This window comes from Diprion similis, chromosome 10 (assembly GCF_021155765.1).
Source record: "Diprion similis isolate iyDipSimi1 chromosome 10, iyDipSimi1.1, whole genome shotgun sequence".
Lineage (NCBI taxonomy): Eukaryota > Metazoa > Arthropoda > Insecta > Hymenoptera > Diprionidae > Diprion > Diprion similis.
Window position 1 is genome coordinate 12,282,753 of NC_060114.1, and position 20,012 is coordinate 12,302,764.

General features: G+C 37.0%; 3 protein-coding genes across 15 annotated transcripts in view; all 3 read right to left on the reverse strand.

The window, feature by feature from the left end:
* LOC124411743 (zinc finger protein 37-like) overlaps positions 1-20,012 on the reverse strand; it is a 55,734-nt gene that overhangs the window by 15,806 nt on the left and 19,916 nt on the right. The window contains exons 5-6 of one of the 12 annotated variants that reach the window (XM_046891102.1): positions 10,810-10,997; positions 8,915-10,743 (exon numbers count right to left, since the gene is read on the reverse strand). The exons of 6 other annotated variants lie outside the window; for them this stretch is intronic. In XM_046891102.1, coding sequence (XP_046747058.1) covers positions 9,296-10,743; positions 10,810-10,997 — 1,636 coding nt within the window. In that variant the 3' untranslated portion in view covers positions 8,915-9,295. Of the gene's footprint in view, positions 1-8,912; positions 10,998-12,556; positions 14,217-15,923; positions 16,212-16,638; positions 18,308-18,704; positions 19,999-20,012 lie in introns of those variants that run through there. 5 more of the 12 variants (XM_046891103.1, XR_006929705.1, XM_046891101.1 and 2 more) reach the window with 5 other exon arrangements.
* LOC124411748 (zinc finger protein 37 homolog) lies at positions 141-2,356 on the reverse strand. Its single transcript, XM_046891121.1, has 2 exons — positions 2,287-2,356; positions 141-1,641 (listed from the first exon to the last, which is right to left on the reverse strand). The coding sequence occupies exon 2, from the start codon at positions 1,581-1,583 to the stop codon at positions 504-506; it is 1,080 nt and encodes a 359-aa protein (XP_046747077.1). The 5' UTR covers positions 1,584-1,641; positions 2,287-2,356; the 3' UTR covers positions 141-503.
* On the reverse strand, positions 4,818-10,595 carry LOC124411747 (oocyte zinc finger protein XlCOF26-like). 2 transcript variants are annotated; one of them, XM_046891120.1, is made up of 3 exons: positions 10,504-10,595; positions 5,173-6,300; positions 4,818-4,875 (listed from the first exon to the last, which is right to left on the reverse strand). In XM_046891120.1, the coding sequence occupies exon 2, from the start codon at positions 6,207-6,209 to the stop codon at positions 5,199-5,201; it is 1,011 nt and encodes a 336-aa protein (XP_046747076.1). In that variant the 5' UTR covers positions 6,210-6,300; positions 10,504-10,595; the 3' UTR covers positions 4,818-4,875; positions 5,173-5,198. The 2 variants fall into 2 exon arrangements, with proteins under 2 accessions (XP_046747076.1, XP_046747075.1); XM_046891119.1 differs by lacking the exon at positions 10,504-10,595 and adding an exon at positions 6,931-7,126.

Below are 20,012 nucleotides of genomic sequence, written 5' to 3' on the forward strand. Positions count from 1 at the left end.
AACGTCAAAAAGTTTCAGAACTAATAATCCTAACAAATACAGCAATACGTAATACAAGTTAAAGCAACTACTGTAACATCCATGTGTATGTAGAAATGTACATCAATGAAATGATGGCGTTTTTCCAGTATGCACAACCGCCAAGGAGGAAAATTGCTCCAATTGAATGTTATTTTATTTTTCAATTGTAATAAGATCAGTGATATATTCTCGAGAATACATTATTGTATGATACAGAAATTCTTGCATAACATTCCCTCTGCAGTCCATTTAAAAGATAACATGTTCAATAGACGGATTATAAATATCAAACAAATATCTACAGAGTACAGAAAAGATGAGAAATGAAGAAAAAACATGTAGCTCTTTGAAAATCCTGTATACCCAACTGTTTAAGTAAATAATTGAGAACTTTTTACTTCGGTTATCTGATTAATAAGTTACACTCTCTACGATTGGTCCTGTATGTATAATATGCACAAATGTTTGATATAACTCCAATACTAGTCGGCATTTAGCTTTATTGTCTTCAATATGTTGTTCAGGATGACCGGCGGGGGAGGGTCAATAGCGTCAGGGTGTTTTCTTTTCCAGTGGAGCATCAATGAAGACCTCTGGGTGAACTTTGAACCACAAACGTTGCATACATAGGGTCGAAGGCCAGCATGCGTTAAAAAATGTACTCTCTGTGTGGCCGTACAAGCGAAGGCTTTCCCACAGACAGAACAGCCGTGCAACTTTTCCTTGGTGTGAACACGACGGTGTTTTGTAAGCCCGTGCTTTCGAGCAAACTTCATTCCGCATTCCTCGCAGACAAACGTTTCCTCGTGTTGCTTAAGATGAATTTTCAGATTCTTTTCGCTTTGAAGCTTCTTCTTACAAACCTTGCACTCGAATGACTTCAGTTTGTTTGTGTGCTTGTAGTTTCTGTGATAGTAGAGAGAACTCTTGTTCGCGTACGTCAACCCGCAAAAATCACATACAAACAATCCAGTCTCATGGTCTGCCATATGGACTTTATAATCAGTTTCAACTTTAAATTGTTTCTTACAAAAGCTACATTTGAATTTGTAATCGTTGGTATGTTTTCGTGTAAAGTGTACTTGCAAGTAAGGATAGTGTTTAGTTGAGAATTCGCATATCTTACAAGAATATACAGGTGCGGTATCGTCGTGCTGATCTCTTACGTGTTTTTTTAAACCGGATTTATATTTGAATTTTTTTCCGCACACTTTACACTTAAAAGGTCGTAACTCACTGTGTTTCCTCATATGTTTGCTATACGTTCTCTTAAGCTTATATGAAACATTGCAAAGGTCGCAGCTGTATTTTAATCCTTGTTTGCAAATCCCAGCAGTTTCATTCGTGACATCGGCTGTGCCATCGTCAATCGCCACCTCTTCTTTTATTGCCAATAAACACTTTGATAAACATTTTTCACCGCTGACTTTTTCATCCTTATCAAGAGAAGTAATTTGTGACGGTTGACTCATTTTCAGTACTCTTCCCGATTGCCCTCTCAATTTCCATTTCATACTGTTCTTCATGCTAGCAAGGATTGTCCTTGGACTTCTCATTTGCATGCGTGCACGATGTGTCTTGTTCACATAATTGCAGTCAGATTTTGCAGAACTGTCAGACCTGGAAATAAACATAATAGTCATTTTAAAATGAGGTTTACAATTATCACAAACCGAGGGTAATATTTTACAGTCGACATATGTAAGTATATAATAGTCAGTGACACATGAAATTCTCTTTTACTTTTGTACAAACAATCCTGTGACACCACAGGAGCTGCAAATAATGAGATTAGAATTAAGTTAAATTCAACTTATAGCTAAATAATAAGAACATTTTTGCGCATTGTCGACGACTTGTGCAAGGTTTTAATGATAAGACAAATACTTACGCAAGATATCGCTTTATTAATAATCAATGTTTATTTACGTCTCAAGAGTCGAAGACTGGGAAAATTTCGAGTACAAAGTGTAATTTTTTCGTGTATAATCAACATACATGTCCGCGAATGTGGTATTGAGAAATGTAATTTAAAAAATATGTAACGAAGTGTAAGTTACTCGACAATGAAAAAGAATTTTATAGATATGTACAAATCATGATTACTCCTTCTTAAATTATATGTAACTATCATAACGACATGGTATTCAAAAAATACATTATATGCATCAATACATGACGACAATAATAAATATTTGATCTGAAATGAATTTCCACATATGGTCAAAGTAAACTATCGGACAGTACCAACTTTGTCGGTATCACCATTAATCAAGCAAAGCCCTGTCTGTAATTTGATTAAAAATTCAGTTTTAGTAATATCAAATTTTATGGTGTGTCTCCTCCTACTAAGTGCTGACTGAGAATGGCTTTTTGACAATCTTTTTTTGCATAAGGAGATTTTGCATTTTTTTGCATCGTGTTCGGCATTATTGAGCAACACATATTGCACACAGAAGGATCCCCATCGTGTGTTGTTAGATGTTTTACATTATCTCTTTTTATTCTGCATTTTTGGTCACAATTTAAGCAAACAAAATGAAAATAATTTGCACATTTTCTTATGATGAGTACCTGAAAAATAAGTTATTCGTTATATTAATACGTATGCAAACAGACGTCATACTTGAACAATATTTGATTGATAAAGCTGTACCCTGTATTGTGTATATTGCAGAAACACCTTAAATACGTATGTTTCCATAATTTATCAACTTACATCTACTAAATCTATACCCAGTTGTTGAATATGTTAGGTTGAAACCAACTAGTGTTTCACTAGTAGATTCTTATAGAAATAATAGTTGAGAATGCAACAGCGGTGGAGGTTTCGTCAAGTGAATGGAAGATACGCATACCTACAAATAGGAGAAGTGAATAGTTGTAAAACTGCAGATTTGGTACCCATATATTGGAGCTTCTCCATGGACTTTAATTTCATGCCTTTTTGTGTTACTTTCGTGTCGTGTTTCATCTTTTGCAAACAAACGTCACGCTGAAACGCACACAAATTGTTGTACTTGAAGCATGTGCTTGTTATATTCTGATCCTTTTACACTGAAAGTGATTTTGCAGATGTCGCAAGCGACTTTCTGCTTCTTCTTTTTCTTCAACACTTCGTTTCTACAATACGTTTGAGATTCTGATAACTGAACACGCAGTGTCAAAAGTGTATCATATAGCACCTTCCACGCCATACTTTCATCATCGCTGTTTTGCAGTTTAGGTCTGAAAAATTAATTGGAATATCAAAATTAGTGCATGTCTTTAAATAATAATTGATTATGAAACTTTTTTATCGACATAGCCCGTGTAAGCCCTTTGATAGACGGAACGCAAAAATATCTCGAAGAAAAAATGAGGACAGATATTATTTGACTCCAAAAATTAAGAAAACTATAAGAATGTACAAGCTTTTCGGAAAGGGAGAGAGTGATATAGCAAAGGCATCTAATATACCTATTTTAAGCCTTGTGGAACGTAACATACATGGAAGAATCTGTTGGCATTTAGCTTATCATACTTGAAAAGTTATCTTTAGCCACTGTTAAGTTTGGTATGTTGCAGTTATAGCATCAACATCTCTTCCAGCTTACAATTAGCTTTGTGGTTTCGAAGGGGCGAAAAAAATTAGTAGCACTCCAGAACTAAGCGTTAATGAAATGGCTATTCTGAAAATATTGATAAACTCTCTAAACACTCTGTTACACAAATAAAGAGGGTAACCGTAGTGTGTGAATACTTACTTAATCAACCATCGAAACCCTCACTACGTTCCGCAAAGTATATTGAGAGCTGGGTAACGATTACTTGCAGAATCTGTTTTAACAAGCTTTATTTAAAATATAGTGCTCTCGAAAAATGCAATCAAAAATTGAAAGAAAATTAATTTTCCTTATCTGGATATTATCGACGTTGTATTAACGAGTTAGAATAGACCTGGTCTTTATTTTCTTATACACTGGTGTAGCTATTTTGAGGATTCATGGAAACTTATGGCTATTCGGTAATTGCTTATTTTACCTCTGTTTAAAATAATTTTATCCTGAACATTTAAACGTAAATTGGCTACCTTTGTCAAAGGCAGGGAAAAATTGGTGGGCAGTTATTTCTTGTGGAGTAACAAAACGGAAAACTCGTCATGAAATTCTTTTTCTGCTATTTAAATAGAGTCTCAAATAAGGAGACATGTGCTACAGAATAATAGAATTTTCTACGAATGAAACAAATATATTTTTGCAAAATTATACCAGCAATTTCATTCAAATTGAATTTTGGTATGCTGCAGTCAATTTTTAAACACCACACCACGCCGTCCACATTTTATTTTTTTCAGGTTCTCATTGCCATCTGGAGATTTTGAAACTTCATAGTTATTTTTTTATAAATCAAGCAATTCGAACTTACTGCAGATTGTTAAATTCTGCGTGTAATTATGTATTAGCTGCAACTTTGTAATTTGTTTTCTATATTCTAAAATAATTTCACCATCTTGCTCATTTTTGCCTCTACTGTCACTTCGATTTTCACTCGTTTGTGTTCACCCTCATCTGACATTTCGTCCACTTTTTTCCTCTTCTTTATTCACTTCAAATGTTCTGGAATGTCACAATCTGCCCGGCTGAGTGGTGCTCGTGTTCGATCTTGGCAATCGTTTACACCATCGCAGCTTACATCCATTATATCAATTCCTGCATGAAGGGCTATGCATGTCACTATTGATGTGGAATATACGTCATATATAAGTCATTGTTTGTTTTCTTTGTTGTACCCAGAATTTTCGAAATTGGAAACTGCTCAACGTTGAGGTGCAGTCTCAGAAAAGATAGATCAGGTGTACAGAGTCGTTTCAACCTAAAAATTATAATTTTGTCAATATTTCCATGAAATACAGTTATGATCACTACCTGGTCTGGTCTTGTTTAGACTAGTATAAACAAATGAATTGTCACCTTTCAAATGGTGAAAACTATAGATAAGAGATTTTGAAATCACATTAATGCTGTTTCATGATGAAATAGCATATCTTATTCATTAATTGATAACTTGAAAGATGCTACGTATGGCATATTTGAATGATTAAATATCATCGGCATTAAGAGTCGAAACCAGTGTCAGTCGACTGATTAGTTGAAATTTCATCAAGCACACCTGTGTTATACTGCTTGAACATAATATTATTTGGTATTCTTGTTGACAATGATTTTATCTTGGACTCCGTGCAACAAGTTGGTTATTTTAATAGGTGGAGGAGGTGGATGTGATCCAGGATGCTTTTTTCTGTGCAGCATCATTGGGGACCGTTGCGTAAAACTCTGACCACACAAGTCACATACATAAGGTCGTTCACCGACGTGAGTGAGGAGATGGATCTTTTGCGAGCTCAAACAGCCAAAGGTTTTACCGCAAATGGCACACAAATACGACTTTTCACCAGAATGAGTTCTGAGATGTTTCGTCAGACCGTATTTAAACTTAAATTCCATTCCGCACTGCTCACATACGTATTTCATTTTATGAAGTTCCGAGTGGTTTTCCAAATTCTTCTGAGTCTTAAAACGTTTTCGACATGTCGTACACTCAAACTCCTTGACTCGAGTCTTGTGCTTGTAATGCTTGTGAAAGTATAATGAACTTTTGCTAGGATAAGATGTTCCACATATGTCACATACACAACAAGATTCGGTATCATGGTCCTTCATATGTGTCGTGTAGTCGGATTGTACTTTGAACATTTTTCCGCACTGTTCGCAGTTGAAGTTATAATCCTCCGTGTGCTTTCTGATATAATGAATCTTGAGATAGGGTTTTGTGCGGGCCTTGAAGTCACACAAATTACAGGAGTGCAATTTGGATGGCTCGTCATGTATCTCCATATGTCGGGCCAGGTAGGCACTAGTCTTAAATCCTTTGAAACATACAGTGCATTTGTGTGGCCGAGAATTACTATGCTTAAACATGTGACTGGTTAATTTACTTTTACTGTCGAATGATGTGTAACAAATTTCACAGCTGAATGATTTCTTCAGTTTCAACCGTTTCTGTTGGACCTTCTCCTCGTTGGGTTTTTTTCTGCAAACCAGAGGCGTATCGTCTAAGTCGTCTTCGTCCATTTTGACATGTGTCTCTTTGTTTTTAATACCACCGTTCGACCCTGCGTCATCACCCGGATTCGGCTCTTTCATCATAAACACGCTTAGAGACTTTGGAATTAGAAAATAGTCTTCACCTAGCCGCACTGTCAAAAAAGATGGGCCGAGAGGGTCAAGTGGATTGTACCTAAAAAATTATAAACTTGTCAATTACACCGGACAAACACAACAAACTTAATAATCGCTAGTAGCAAACCATGCATGACGTTCATACATCAAATATCTATGATATTCGGTGAATATTTGTAATCCATATTTTATAATTCTACGTACTACAATAATTCTTTCTTTGCGTTTAACTGATCAGCTGTTTAACAAGGAAATAATAATTATTAATCTCTTGTACAGTGACAATCAATAATCACCCTATGCAAGGTTTACCCCTGTCTAAAATCAACCTCACATTTCAAAATCAGATATCAAAATTAGACAGTGTGAACTGCTCAATTTCCATTAGTAACTGACATGATAACGCATTACTTAAGAATAATACCACACGATATGTAATGAAAAAGGACTATTAGCCATGGAAGTTTTATTTCGAGATGAAGACATCTCATAGATATACAACATTTTTACAATTATCTTTGAACAAATTATAATTTACATACTTTTTAGGTAAGAATAGTGCGTTGCGCGAGTGTATCACTTCAAAGATATAATAAAGCTGAAAAGTAGCGACCTCTCTGCGTCATTTTATATCAAATGACTTCTGGTAATGTTGAGATGGTCAGTCTTATCAGCCTTTAGTACCTACCCATTGCTGAAGTTTCCCGGCAGTAAAAAAATTCCTATGGATAATTGACCCGCCTGTTCCATTGTACAAGAATCCATAGAATAAGTTCCAGGGTTTTTCCTTGAGTAATGCTTTTTTGCGAGACGGTCTAACATGTTCATTGGCGAGCAGAAAAATTTCATCTTTCTGCTCAGCTGTGTAACATCTCAAGGTTTAATGAATCTCGTGTCCAATATTGCTGCTATCATTCATGCTGCCCTGAATCTTTGCGAGTTCCTTAATCTTAGGTTTTATACTTTTTAATAGAAAATCAAGCTTTATCGGAGGAACCGGAGGCAATTCACCAGGATGCTTGCGCCTGTGCAGCATCATTGAGTATACGTCGAGCCACATAACAAATATCACATCGGTAAGGCTTCACATTGTTATGTGTAAAAAGGTGAAGCTGTAGCAGACTGTGCATTTCAAATGTCTTATTGCAGACAGGGCATAAATACGGTCTGTCTTCCCTGTGTACATTGTGAATATGATGGGTCAGTGAATATTTTCCTGTAAATGATTTACCGCCATGATCGCAGTAACAGCTCTTGCCATTGTTATGCTGTTTGAGCCTATGAGCATCAACTGATTTCTGGGAGGCAAAACCGTTGGAGCAAATTCCATATTTGAAGTTTCTATTCCTCCTAGCGTCACCTACATGACGTGTTTTTTTATGATTGCATAGCGATTTGTAATTTGGAAGAATATTTCCACACTTTCGCACACCACAGCACCACAGTGAATCTGATTAATGTGAGTAGTCAGATCTCTCTTGAATCTCAACGGCATACCGCAAATATAACAGGAAGTCACATAGATGTCTGTGTGGCGTCTTACGTAATGATCTTTGAGACGCAACTTGTCTTTAGCATTGTATCCTCAAACTTTGCATGGGATTAATTTGTAGGATCCCTCGTTTATTATTTGCATATGCTTTTTAAGTGCGTTTTTCATTTTGAATGCCAAGGAACAAATTTTGCAGACAAAGGGAGGCGATGACGAATGTACAAATGTGTTTCGCAAGTAGGAGTGATCGTAACTTCAGTTGGTATCCCTTTGTCGATAATGGTCTTTGCTATTTTTGCAGTACCATTCGTCTTTTCGCGTATTAGATTCTTGCTCTCTTCTATGCTATTTGGGTATTTCGAAACTGTCAGTTTACTATCTGCAGCAATCTTTTCAACCCTAAGCGCTGGAGCCCACATCGAATTTTCTCCTCGCTGAACCATAACGAAAGTTTGCATTTGGAGGGGGTCATTCGTGTTTCTGAAACAAAACAAGTCAATCAGTCCTAGTTCTGATGGAAAACCATTTCTTCATTGACATTATCTACACAAAACTCTAAGTGAAATAATTGTAATAGATATGAAATAATATATATGGCTGGTAGCAGGATTCGTAATGTTAGTTGCGTTAGCTTTACTACAAAATTTGGTAATTTCCACTTTCTATGTTCTTATATACTTTAAAATCATATACCAATTGATGGAAAGTCGAATTGTTTCAGATGGCCTCTAAGTTATTGATAATAGTTAACATAACATTCTGACCTTCTTCAACTCCTATCGTAAATACCATTAAATGCTAGATGGACAGAGTGCTAGTATTAACAATTAATATATGATATTATATTAGAATTCTGATTTTTCTCCAGAAGATTTGGTTTTCCATGAGGCTAGCCACAGTAATCCTCAGTGCGAGATGAGTCAAGTACATTGTAGTCCAATACTAGATTCGATGTTTGTCCACCCTTGGAGTCTCCCATGTTTTGCTAGAACTATAAAACAATCAGAACGGACAGTGTAGTCAAATTTTCCAGATTCAATCACCTTAATCCGGTCTGCAATATTATTTTATAGTGCTTCAAAGGATTTTAGACTATTGGTGACGATAAATTTGACCGTGAAATTGCGAGCACAGAAAAACAGAACGTAAACAATGTTAGAATGTTAAGTATTTTCCCATCAATGAAGCAACACTTGTGGACATATTCGATTAATGAAGTTTATTCTAAAAATATCAACTGTGTCACAAAATTATATTGAAGTGCCTCTTATTACCACGTGGCATATATCATTTTCACATTTCTCAAATTAAAACAATCGTGAATATATTTTTCATATCTTTTCATTGTTGTACGACCATAAATATTGTTTAATGTAAATGTTACATGTACCAGTTAATTTTCCTCAAGCATGTGAAAGCTCTTAAAAATCTTTTACCTCACTTTTAATACATGTGATGTCATACAATCTGACCAAATTCGATAGTAGAAAGAATAGTCCTCAACGTGTAGCTACGCTTATCATGGTATTAACATTATGATTAGTTGTTCTGTGATGGTATCCTAATTTTTTGAGATCTCCTTCTCTTCAATATCTTTAACTATTGCGGTGATGTGAATAGGTGGGGGAGGCGAAAACCTTCCAGGATGACTACGCCTGTGTCGCATCATGCTGGATCTTTGGGTAAAGGCTTCTCCGCATAAATCACACTTGTACGGTCTCTCTCCGGTGTGAGTAAGGATATGCGTGCGTAAGCTGCCGTTGCTCTTAAATGGTTTATGACATATGGAGCATATACAAGGCGCCGATTGTCTATGCTTGTTGAACATGTGATAGTTGAGCCTCTTCGTGCAGTTGAATTCCATGCCGCATTCGTTGCAAGTGATTCCTTTTTCATGAACCAGCAAATGGTTGCTTAGATTATGCTCAGATTTGTATATACGCTTGCAAATATTACATTCAAATTTTTGAAAGTCCGTCCGATGTTTTCGCCTGTGAGAGCTCATCGCCGTTCCATTTTTGCATGATTTACCACAAATTTCGCACACCAACGAAGGTGCCTCGGTATGAAGAGATTTCAAATGAGTTGAAAGATCGCTCTTTATTTTGAACTGTTTACTGCACTTATCGCAAGTGAATTGATATTCAGTGTTGTCATGTTTCCTTATACGATGATGCTTCAATGCTTGTTTCGACTTAAATTTAACCTTGCATATATCACAAGTGTACGAAAGATTTTCGTCATGACAACTGGCATGCTTACGCTGATCGTATGCAGTTCTGAAGGTTTTTGGACAGTGTTCACATTTAAAAGGTCTTCGAGTATTGTGGCTTTTAATGTGCCTAGAGAGTTCCATTCTGCACCTAAACTCTCTGTCACATATTATACATTTAAGTTCACTCTGACTGTCCATAATGAAGTCTGGCTCAGGCAGCGCATCAGTTGGCTTAAATCTGTGTTGTGAGATAAAATTCTCCCATTCACTATCTTTGTTTAAGTCCTTGTCATCAGCATTGGGTGTTTTTTGCAATGCACGCAAGAGTAAACTTTTGGCACCCATGATGAATGGAGGATCAGAAGATTTGGAATCCGTATTAAGTTTCTGGTTCGAAGCTTTCTGACACTTACTTTCATCCGTAGCCAGCCGACGGCCATCTGCGTTAGATTTTTGTGGCATAGTACGAGAGCGTTTTCTTAGACTAGCCACCGAACACAGTGAGCGCGAAGTTTTGGTTTCTGTATCAAGTTTCTGTTGGCTGATGTTCTTACCTTTACAATCTTTCTTGGCGAAGTAATCACCATCTAAATTAGATTCCTGTGGTGGGGTACAAGAACGTTTATTTGGTCTAGCCTCGACGGATTCTGTATTGAGTTTCTGATGTGTGGTGTTTTTATTGCCATCATTTTCTTTGGCCAAATGACTTCCATCTGTATTAGCTTCCTCTGTCGGAATACAGGCATGTTCACTCGAACTTGCCTTTACAAATTCGGAACTGTGGGGTTCTTTATCTGTGTGAGATTTGTGTTGGGAGGCGTTATTACTTTGATCGTCTTCTTTGGCCAATTGAACGTTACCTGTATTAGGGTGTCTGGTTTGTAACCGTGACAAAAGTGATTTACTGATTATCACTTTTTTCCCCAAAGTCTTGCTCAATCCATTTGCAATTTGTAGCGCACAAGCAGTTTTAAAGTTAACTCCAAACTTTAGTGGATATTCTTCCTCTGGAAGTTTCCGCCGGAATTTAACACGCCAAGAGTTGACCCTAGAACATTAAATACAAGGTTACTAAATTATAGACAAGATAGTCCCAAATATCAATACAACAAACAATATTATATTCTATTTTCAATTATACAAAGTAAAGCCCTGCCAAGGAAAAGCTACCGGGTGATGTAGTACGATTTTATTAAGCATATATACACTTGACGTAACTTAATGCCATTCATAAATTTATAGTATAAACCGATCTATTTTCTATTTCAACATCAGCTACTGAATATCAGAATACTGACACACCGCAGATACTAAAAGCAATCGAATCTTTCTGAAAATAATTATGTAATACATTTGATTTATCCTTTTGTACATCTGCTTCGATTATATAGTAGAGATATTGCAGAGATCATAGCAGAGGAATCAATGAGAATTCTTGAATGTGAAACATCGCTGTCAGATGCATCTGCAAGTTTTATATCATACTTAATCGTCGACTGAAGACTTTTCCATACAATATTCATACCTGTGGAGCTATTCTATATTGTATCTTAGTGTTCTGAAAATATTTACATCACGTTAATATTTTGCTGTTGCACGATATGAATTCAGAAAAATGTTGGCCTTGGGAATCTTTCGCCACATTCTCAACGCCCAAGTCACTCAAATCACGTAACGCTCGTAGGTTTGATGATATCATACGACTAGTAAAGTCGTGACTGCACCTGTAATTCACGTGGCAACCATCTGTGTTTAGCCCTGTTGAAATGAAAAGTCATTTGAGTTGAACATTTTTACTAAATTTTTCTGATGGGGATCTGTGAATGGGCTGAAACCTCCTTCAAAAATTTTATTCTGTCTGTAATCTCGAGACAATATGTGTGGGCAATCTATTTTGTTCAAAATCTTTCAATATTACGTAATAACAGAGATTTTGTCTTCTCAATTTTCAGCAGTCACAGTTGTTCAGTGGCGAAGTTGTCTGGAACATTTGCAAATTTAGAACAAATTTGTTTAATTCTATTTTAGAATCAATGTCAATTTAAAATCTAGTACAGATTCTCAAGTGCAATTAAAAATCAGCAACATGATGTTTGCGATTTTAGCATAATAAATTTTCTAGTCGCAACATTTGAAAATTTAGATACAAGCAACGTGTAAATTCATTGCATTTGATGAAACTAGCCATAATAACTGTGGTGAGATCAGGGATAACTTGTTTAAATTCCCCTGAAAATATACAATTTCTAAGTAGCTTATGCTTATATTATTTTGGCATCAACCTGGATAGCACAAGAATCAATTTCATTCAGCATCAAGTTCAAACATTATTCATCGTTATCACACCTTGCACATTTGAATTTACCCTGATGCACAACATATAATGCAGTGTCAGAAACACATTTAGTTTTGTATATTGTAGTATCTCATGGCTAGTACATAATTTTTTTAATCTTTCATCAAGTCTTTCTATGTGAGATCACTATTCAATATTCTAACATGGACTTTAGTGTGACATGTCTTACCAACGTGACCGTAATCCGAATTTTTCAAATTAACAACTAAATTCAAGATTGAAATTCTCAGCTATGCACCATCATGCCAATTATGAAGGGCATAATTTTACAGCTTTTTAGTCAATTTAAAATTGAACATATCTTAAAATCTAAAAACTACTCTAATGTAGATAGTACAAAGAGCTATGTAATCCCTTGTCGTACTTCTTGCAAGTTGACGTCATTACAATCGTGAGATATACAAAATCTATTTATTATTTGAACTTCTGCTTATACATAATGCGTGTAATAGCAACGCACAAATCTCAATAACCAAGAATGATGAATTATAGGTATTTAGTAGAATGATAATAACTGATATCTATATTTATAAATCAATATGGTATGTTAATCAACATTTGAAATCAAGATTAACGAGTAAGTATACCTATAATATAATATGATTTACTTGTATAAGATTGTGATGTATGTTATATTATCATGTAACTCAAACGCAGGTAGATTTTTGATGGGCTGTAAGATTGCCCTGGCACGAAAAGCCACGATGACATATTTGACATACATAGGGTCGTTCACCGGTATGACCACGGCGGTGGATAGTAAGGGTTGATCTCTGGGAGAAGGCTTTGGGACATTGATCGCACTTGTACGGCTTTTCCCCGGTGTGAATGCGACGATGCATGCGCAAATTTTCCGAGTCTGTGAATCCTTTGCCACAAATGTCGCATACATAAGGTTTCTCTCCTGTGTGTATACGCCGATGCTTTTTTAAATGTTCGGCACTGCTGAGGCTTTTGCCGCAGTAATCGCATAGGTACAACTTGGTAGGATTGTGACTCTCCTTGTGCCGAAACAGTGATCGCTTCGTCGCCAATACACGCCCACAAATGTCACACGCAGTGCTGGTTACCTTGTTGGCCTTCATCTCCGGATGCATTCGTCTACAATGGGCGGAAAGTTGTCTCCTGAGATAAAACGCACTACCGCAGGTGGCACAAGTAAATGGCTTGTCCCCGGAATGAATGTTGTAATGTTCCTGAAGTTCAATCGCCTTTCGAAACCTTTTATCACATTCGTTACACTTGAATGGAAGGTCTGCTTTGTCCGTGTGCCTAAGCATGTGAATGCTCAAAGCAGCTAGAACCGTTGTCTCGTAGTCACACTCTTTGCACATATAACTTGGGTAAAAGTGGGTCTTTTCGTGTCTCGTCAAGTCTCGAAATAGTCGAAACTTTTTCGGGCAATGGTTACACGTGAGATCGCCAACAGTGTGCCGCAGTAGATGTTTCTGATAGTTACTTTTATGACCGAATACCTTGTTGCAAGTTTTACACAAAAACTCAACGTTATTCTTTTCCTTTTTCACCTTCATTGGTCGACCGACATTATTTCGCTTACTGCCAGCATGTTTTTTCATGTGCTTGCGTAGATTCACGTATGTTCGAAACACTCTTCCACATTGATTGCACGTGTTCTTTCTTTTACCCTTGTGTTCAATTTCGTGATTATTAAGTAGAGTTTTAGTTTTGAAAAATACGTCACAAGTTTTGCAGTGATACGCCAACGGCATGTCTTCCTCGTCATCGTTGGCATCTCGAATTTCTTCCTTGATCGGGCCATTTAATTTTTCCGTGGTCTCATCCAAGTTTTCACCTTTCTGCGCACCTTTTTCCGGTTCGCTCTTGACCAGATCAAGCTTCGATAGCATTAGCATTCGATAATAGTCCTCGGACAATGGAAGAGACGTAAATCTGAAATTAGAATTTAATATCGTCAGTAAGAATGAACACATGACATTTTTCACACTCGTTCATAGTCCAGTATATCAGACACATGTACGTACATACGTAGATTATATCGGACAGTGACATATATACACGTGTACTTAAGCGTTATAACAGCTATGATAATAAATATGCAACCAAGTTGAATTTTCTAAACATATAAATGAAACAATTCTAGCAATTCTTTGATATTTTTCTTCTACAAATTCCCTCGTTACTACATGAGTATAATGATAATTACACACAGAAGTTCTACAAGTCTTCCAAGTAATTCAGTGTTAATTATTACCTAATTTTCTTATATTTCAGGTTTTTTCCAAGCTGTAACAGTCACATGCTAGTCGCGAGGGAACTGATTTCACTAAGAATACCTAAAATTACTTAGTAGAGTTAGCTTTCTGCATCCACGATACGTAGAACGCAGTATTTTAATTTTAATAATAAATTTGACATTTTCGCAGGACTTTATTCATCATACAGAATTATAACAACGAGAATCTCAGTACTCTTCATTGCCTGTTTACACACTACAACAAACGTTTTTCACATTACAATATCGAAGGGGCATCTATACAAATCGTGACGAGTTCATTGCTTCTTTGGATTGATACTCTGTAGAGAAATCAATAAAATATGCAATGTTGCATAGAATCAAACATTTGCAACAAGTGACGTCTTGCACTCAAATGTTTATTCTATTATCAAGCTGCCAAATAATGTTTAAATAATTGTTGACATCACATGAATATTTATTGATTGGTGGGTCGCACTATCGTTATGCTTACAAGGTGAATTTTATTATGGGCATTCAATAGAGCCCTCGACACAAATGACCTTGTGCAAAAATTACACTCATAAGGTCTTTGTCCCGTGTGGTATCGTTTGTGAATAACAAGGGTGGAATGCTGCGTGAAAGATTTTCCACAGGTATCGCAGCTGTATGGTTTTTCTCCAGTGTGCGTTCTCTTATGAACGACCAGGGTTGTGCGTTTGTGAAAAGCTTTGCCGCACACATCGCATATCAGCGACTTCTCTCCTCCGTGAAGACGCAAATGATCTTGAAGCGAACCTTTAGAAGAAACTGATTTACCGCACAAGTGGCAGTCAAATTTATTATCACCAGTGTGGGATTTCACGTGAAGCACAAGGGAATTCTTGTAGGCGAATGTTTTACCACAAAATTCACACTGGTGTTTGATAGGCTTAAAATTTGGCTCGTGGATCTTCGTGTGACGTGCAAGAGTATGATTGTTAGGAAAGGCCTTTCCGCAACTCTTACACACATGTTCATTAGCTTCGTGTTTAACATTCATGTGCCCGTGAAGCTCAGCGTTAGTAAAAAAACCTTTGTTGCATATTTTACAGAATTTTGTGTACTTCTCAAAGTGCCTCCTATGATGCGTTGCCAGCTGAGATGCTTGGACGAATGATCGACCGCATACATCGCATACGAAATTACGTTCATGAGTGTGAATCCTTCTGTGAACTGCAAGGGTGTTCGTTCTCTTGAAGGCTTTGCAACATATGTCACATTTGTATGGTCTGGCATCACTGTGAGCCACCAAATGTCCCTCAAATAAATTCTTGGACCTAAAAGTTTTCTTACAAATCTCGCATTCGTAAGATTTCGCCGAATGGCAAATATCGTTTGAGCATTCAGTTGATAATTCGTACTTGCGGTTCACTTCTATAGTTTCTAATGTTGCACCTGTGCCATGTCGTGAGGTCTGCTGGGAATTTTCAAATTCTTCGCAGGTCAAGGCCAAATCATCAGAACTACACTTTTCGGCATTTGTACTTTGGTCATTATTATTATCCTGCAGTATGTCAGTTCGTACGAAAATTTTTCCCTCAGACTTTACATCGATAACGGCATCGCTGGACCCTGTGATCTCGATGTGCTGATTTTCCAACATCTCCATAGTGTCTGCGGTCTCAAACTTGGCTATCTTCAGCTTTAATCTGGAAATAAATGTAAGGTAAAGTCAGACGTCGCATTTACTTGTAGAAAAATTATAGTATCCGTGTGGAGTCAACGGTTCATGAAAATTCATTCAATTCTTATTGGTATCTTCGTTCTCTGGAATTAAAATATATTTCAACTAAAAAAAAGCCTGAATAATATTGGTGATAAAATTTACAGCCATGGAATATAGAACTAGTGGATGAGTAGATTGCATTGCAAGCGATAATTATGCATTAATATGCTTTCAAGCATAATAATCGTGTGTATCGAGAGAGTTGTTGTAGCAAATTTAAATAATCACGATTTACCTCGAAAATCATTTATTATAAATTATTCCTAAGGTATCACAATAAGAAAACTATCATTACAGGGGATGGGTGTTATATAAAAGTATAAAAATATTTCAACTACATCTTACCACAACATTTGTTTTATATATTATATATATTATATATATGTGCATAGTTTATAATATATATATAATTTATATAAATGCTGTGATCAAGCGAGCCAATGAGGCATTCGATACTCAACTATCACTCTAGACCCAGATATAAATAACACAAATCATTCTGTTTCCACAACCTAATGAAAATTTTTGTACCAGAACAACTGCCCGAGTTTACACACTGGTATTATTAACGCTATTTTACAAGGCTTGAAATACACTAAATAATTTTTCATTTGAAAACTAATAAGTATTTAGTACGTGACAGGTTGACAAATGGCGATGAGACTTCAAGCATGTCCCATATATTCGTTTACTCAGTTTTGCTTGGATCCCCTTTGCTCCCGGAGTTTGAGTTGACCTGCAGGTGATCCACACCCTCAAATATGTCAGGTACGAGGTCAACCATATGTGCACGGTTAACACATGGTTAGTGCTAAGCTTGAGGCTCAACAACAGGAATTCTGATGTAGTTTTAGCTGTGCCCCTGAAACGAATCCTTTTGAACAGGTTGCACATTGGTAGGGTCGTGCCCCAGAGTGATATCGTTGGTGAATGACCAAACTTGTCCTTTGAGTGAATGTCTTAGGGCATATGTCACATTTGTACGGTCGTTCCCCGGTGTGGGTTCTCATGTGAACAGTCATTGTTGACCTCTTTGTGAACCCTTTATTGCAGTAACAGCAAATTACTGGCTTTTGACCTGTGTGTAATCGTAAATGATCCCGAAGTGAGGCCCGACTACGAACCTTCTTACCGCACGTATCACACGAGTAACTTTTCTCTCCAGTGTGCTTGCCCACATGAATTTTAAGGGATTTTTGTGTTGCATACATCTTTCCACATATTTCACACTGGTTGGGTTTTTCGGGAATATAATCCGGTTCGTGGACCTTCAAGTGTTTTTTCAGGGCATTTTTGGAACGAAAAGGTTTATTACATGTTGAGCAAACGTGCGTACTTTCACCATGCTTAGCAAATTTGTGATACTTATAATCACCCTTTGTATAGAAACCCTTGAGACAATGTTCGCAAGTAAATTCGTACTCTGTGGTATGACGTTTTTTGTGGATTGTCAACTGAGCTTTCATTTTAAACGCGGTTGGGCAAATGTTACAAGTAAAGTGTTTCTCATTGGAATGAGTGTTACGATGTACTTTTAGTTCGTTTGATCTTTTAAATTTTTTATCACACAAATCGCAGCTATATTTATATTCCTCACTGTGGACAACTCGATGTTTTCGTAACAATTCTTTGGTAGTGCATATTCTATCGCACTTGTTACATTTCCACTCGCGAACTGGTGCAGTTCTTTTACGAGGTCGTTTTTTGGCCTTCAGTGGATCGACATCATGAATTTTGATCACAGGCTCAGGAGGATCATATTCATCCGGAATGGAATCCACGAATACCAAAAATCTCCCACTATTTCTCACATCAAGCTCGGGGCATGAAACATTTTCAGGTACATGTTTTTCAGAATTAAAATTATCACTTTCATTGGCTATGCTTTTATCCAAGCTGCAGGGTTCTTTCTTAAGTATTGAAGGTTCATTACGAGCCTTTGATCCATCATTTAATTCACACTGCACAAGTTGTGTAGCTGCGTACTCCTCGGGGTTATTCTCTTTGTGTTTTCTTGACCTGAAAATGAACGTACAGTAAATTAATCAACTAGCCAAGTTAAATAATCAACAGCACACATACATACATATGTACATGCTTAGAAAAATAGAGATAATAATAATGCAATAGCATCAATAACAATGTAGCTCCATGTAATGATTTGAGAAAAAGTTATATGAATTCAAGTGCTCATATTTCTTATGGATGGGGAAAAAAAACTGAGAAAGGGTATTTATACTTGGGTATAAATAGTCACCAATGCTAGATACAACAGTGATCGTAGTCTGCCCAGATTTCATCTGATTGAAAAAAAAATATTTTACAAACATCGGGGTCACAGATGTCGTTGTTGATGTTGTTGGGGTGAACAATTGTATAACGATCATTAACTACGAACAGAACGGATGGGGCTTACGTGTTGGCATTAGTGAATCTCGTGAGTCACCTAAGAACTACGGTACAAGATCACAGCTTCGAAGAATTAAGTGGAAACGTGTTGGGACTTCATGTGTAACTTCATGGAGCCCTTCTGAGTAAAACGTTTTGGGCATTTTTCACACGCGTAAGGTTTCTCTCCAGTATGGGTGCGATTATGTATGTGTAAATACTTCCGCGCACTGAATGCTTTACCACAAACTTCGCAAACGTGTGGTTTTTCTCCCGTGTGAATTCTCATGTGAGTTTCAAAGGAGGCCTTGGTCGAGAGACACTTTCCGCACACCTCACATGTCATCAGGTTCTCACCGGAATGTATCTTCGTATGCGTTCTCAAAGATTTTTTCCATGTACTTTCGAAGTTGCACAACGAGCATTTATATTTCACAGGTTGTTCGTGCGACTTTTTGTGTAATTTCAAATAAGTCCGACTTAAGAATGTCTCTCCACAAATGTGACATTTGAATGGTTTGTCTCCATCATGTTCCTGCTTCATGTGATTATTCAATGCCTGTATTGCATAAAAGCCCTTGTTGCAAGTCATGCAAAACATGTTGTACTCCTTGTCGTGCCTACTGAGATGTTGTTTCAGAGAGTGCTTAGATTCCTCCACACAACCGCATATATAGCAAACTACTCGTTGGCCATGTATCTTGGTGTGTTTGTGCAATATCGATTTAGTCTTGTAAGATTTTTCGCAAATCAAGCAGGAGAATGGTCGGTCTTTAAGGTGCATCGCTTTGACATGAAGATCCAGCTTGTCTCTATACCGGAACCATTTGTGACAAACTTGACATGCCATACGAACTCGGTTGACATGTAATCTTCGGTGCCGTGAGAACTGTCCTTTTTTTTCAAGTTTCAGTCCACAGAAATCACATTCGTACATTGGCGGGTCAGATGAATCTTGAGAAAAGTAAGTCGGTTTGTGTGCATTTCTGTGATTGAGTAAATTTTTGGTGTTTGAAAAAGACTGATCGCATAGTCCACATGGTTTCTTGTTTTTGCCACTAGGAATATAGTTAGCATGAAGGCGCATATGATTGCGCAGGTTTCCTCTCCAGTCCGTCTCAAAGGTACAATGATGGCATTTAAATTTCTGTGGTAAGGCAGCACCATGCACCTTGGACACGTGTTGCTTCAACGACGGACCTGATTTAAATCCACAGTTGCAGATTGCACATCTAAAAGGTCCCGAAGATCGTACTCGTCTTGCAGCTCGAAGGAATGAATCCCCATTTCCATTTCTTCCAAATCCCGCGAAAAAATGAAACCTGGAATTTTAAAA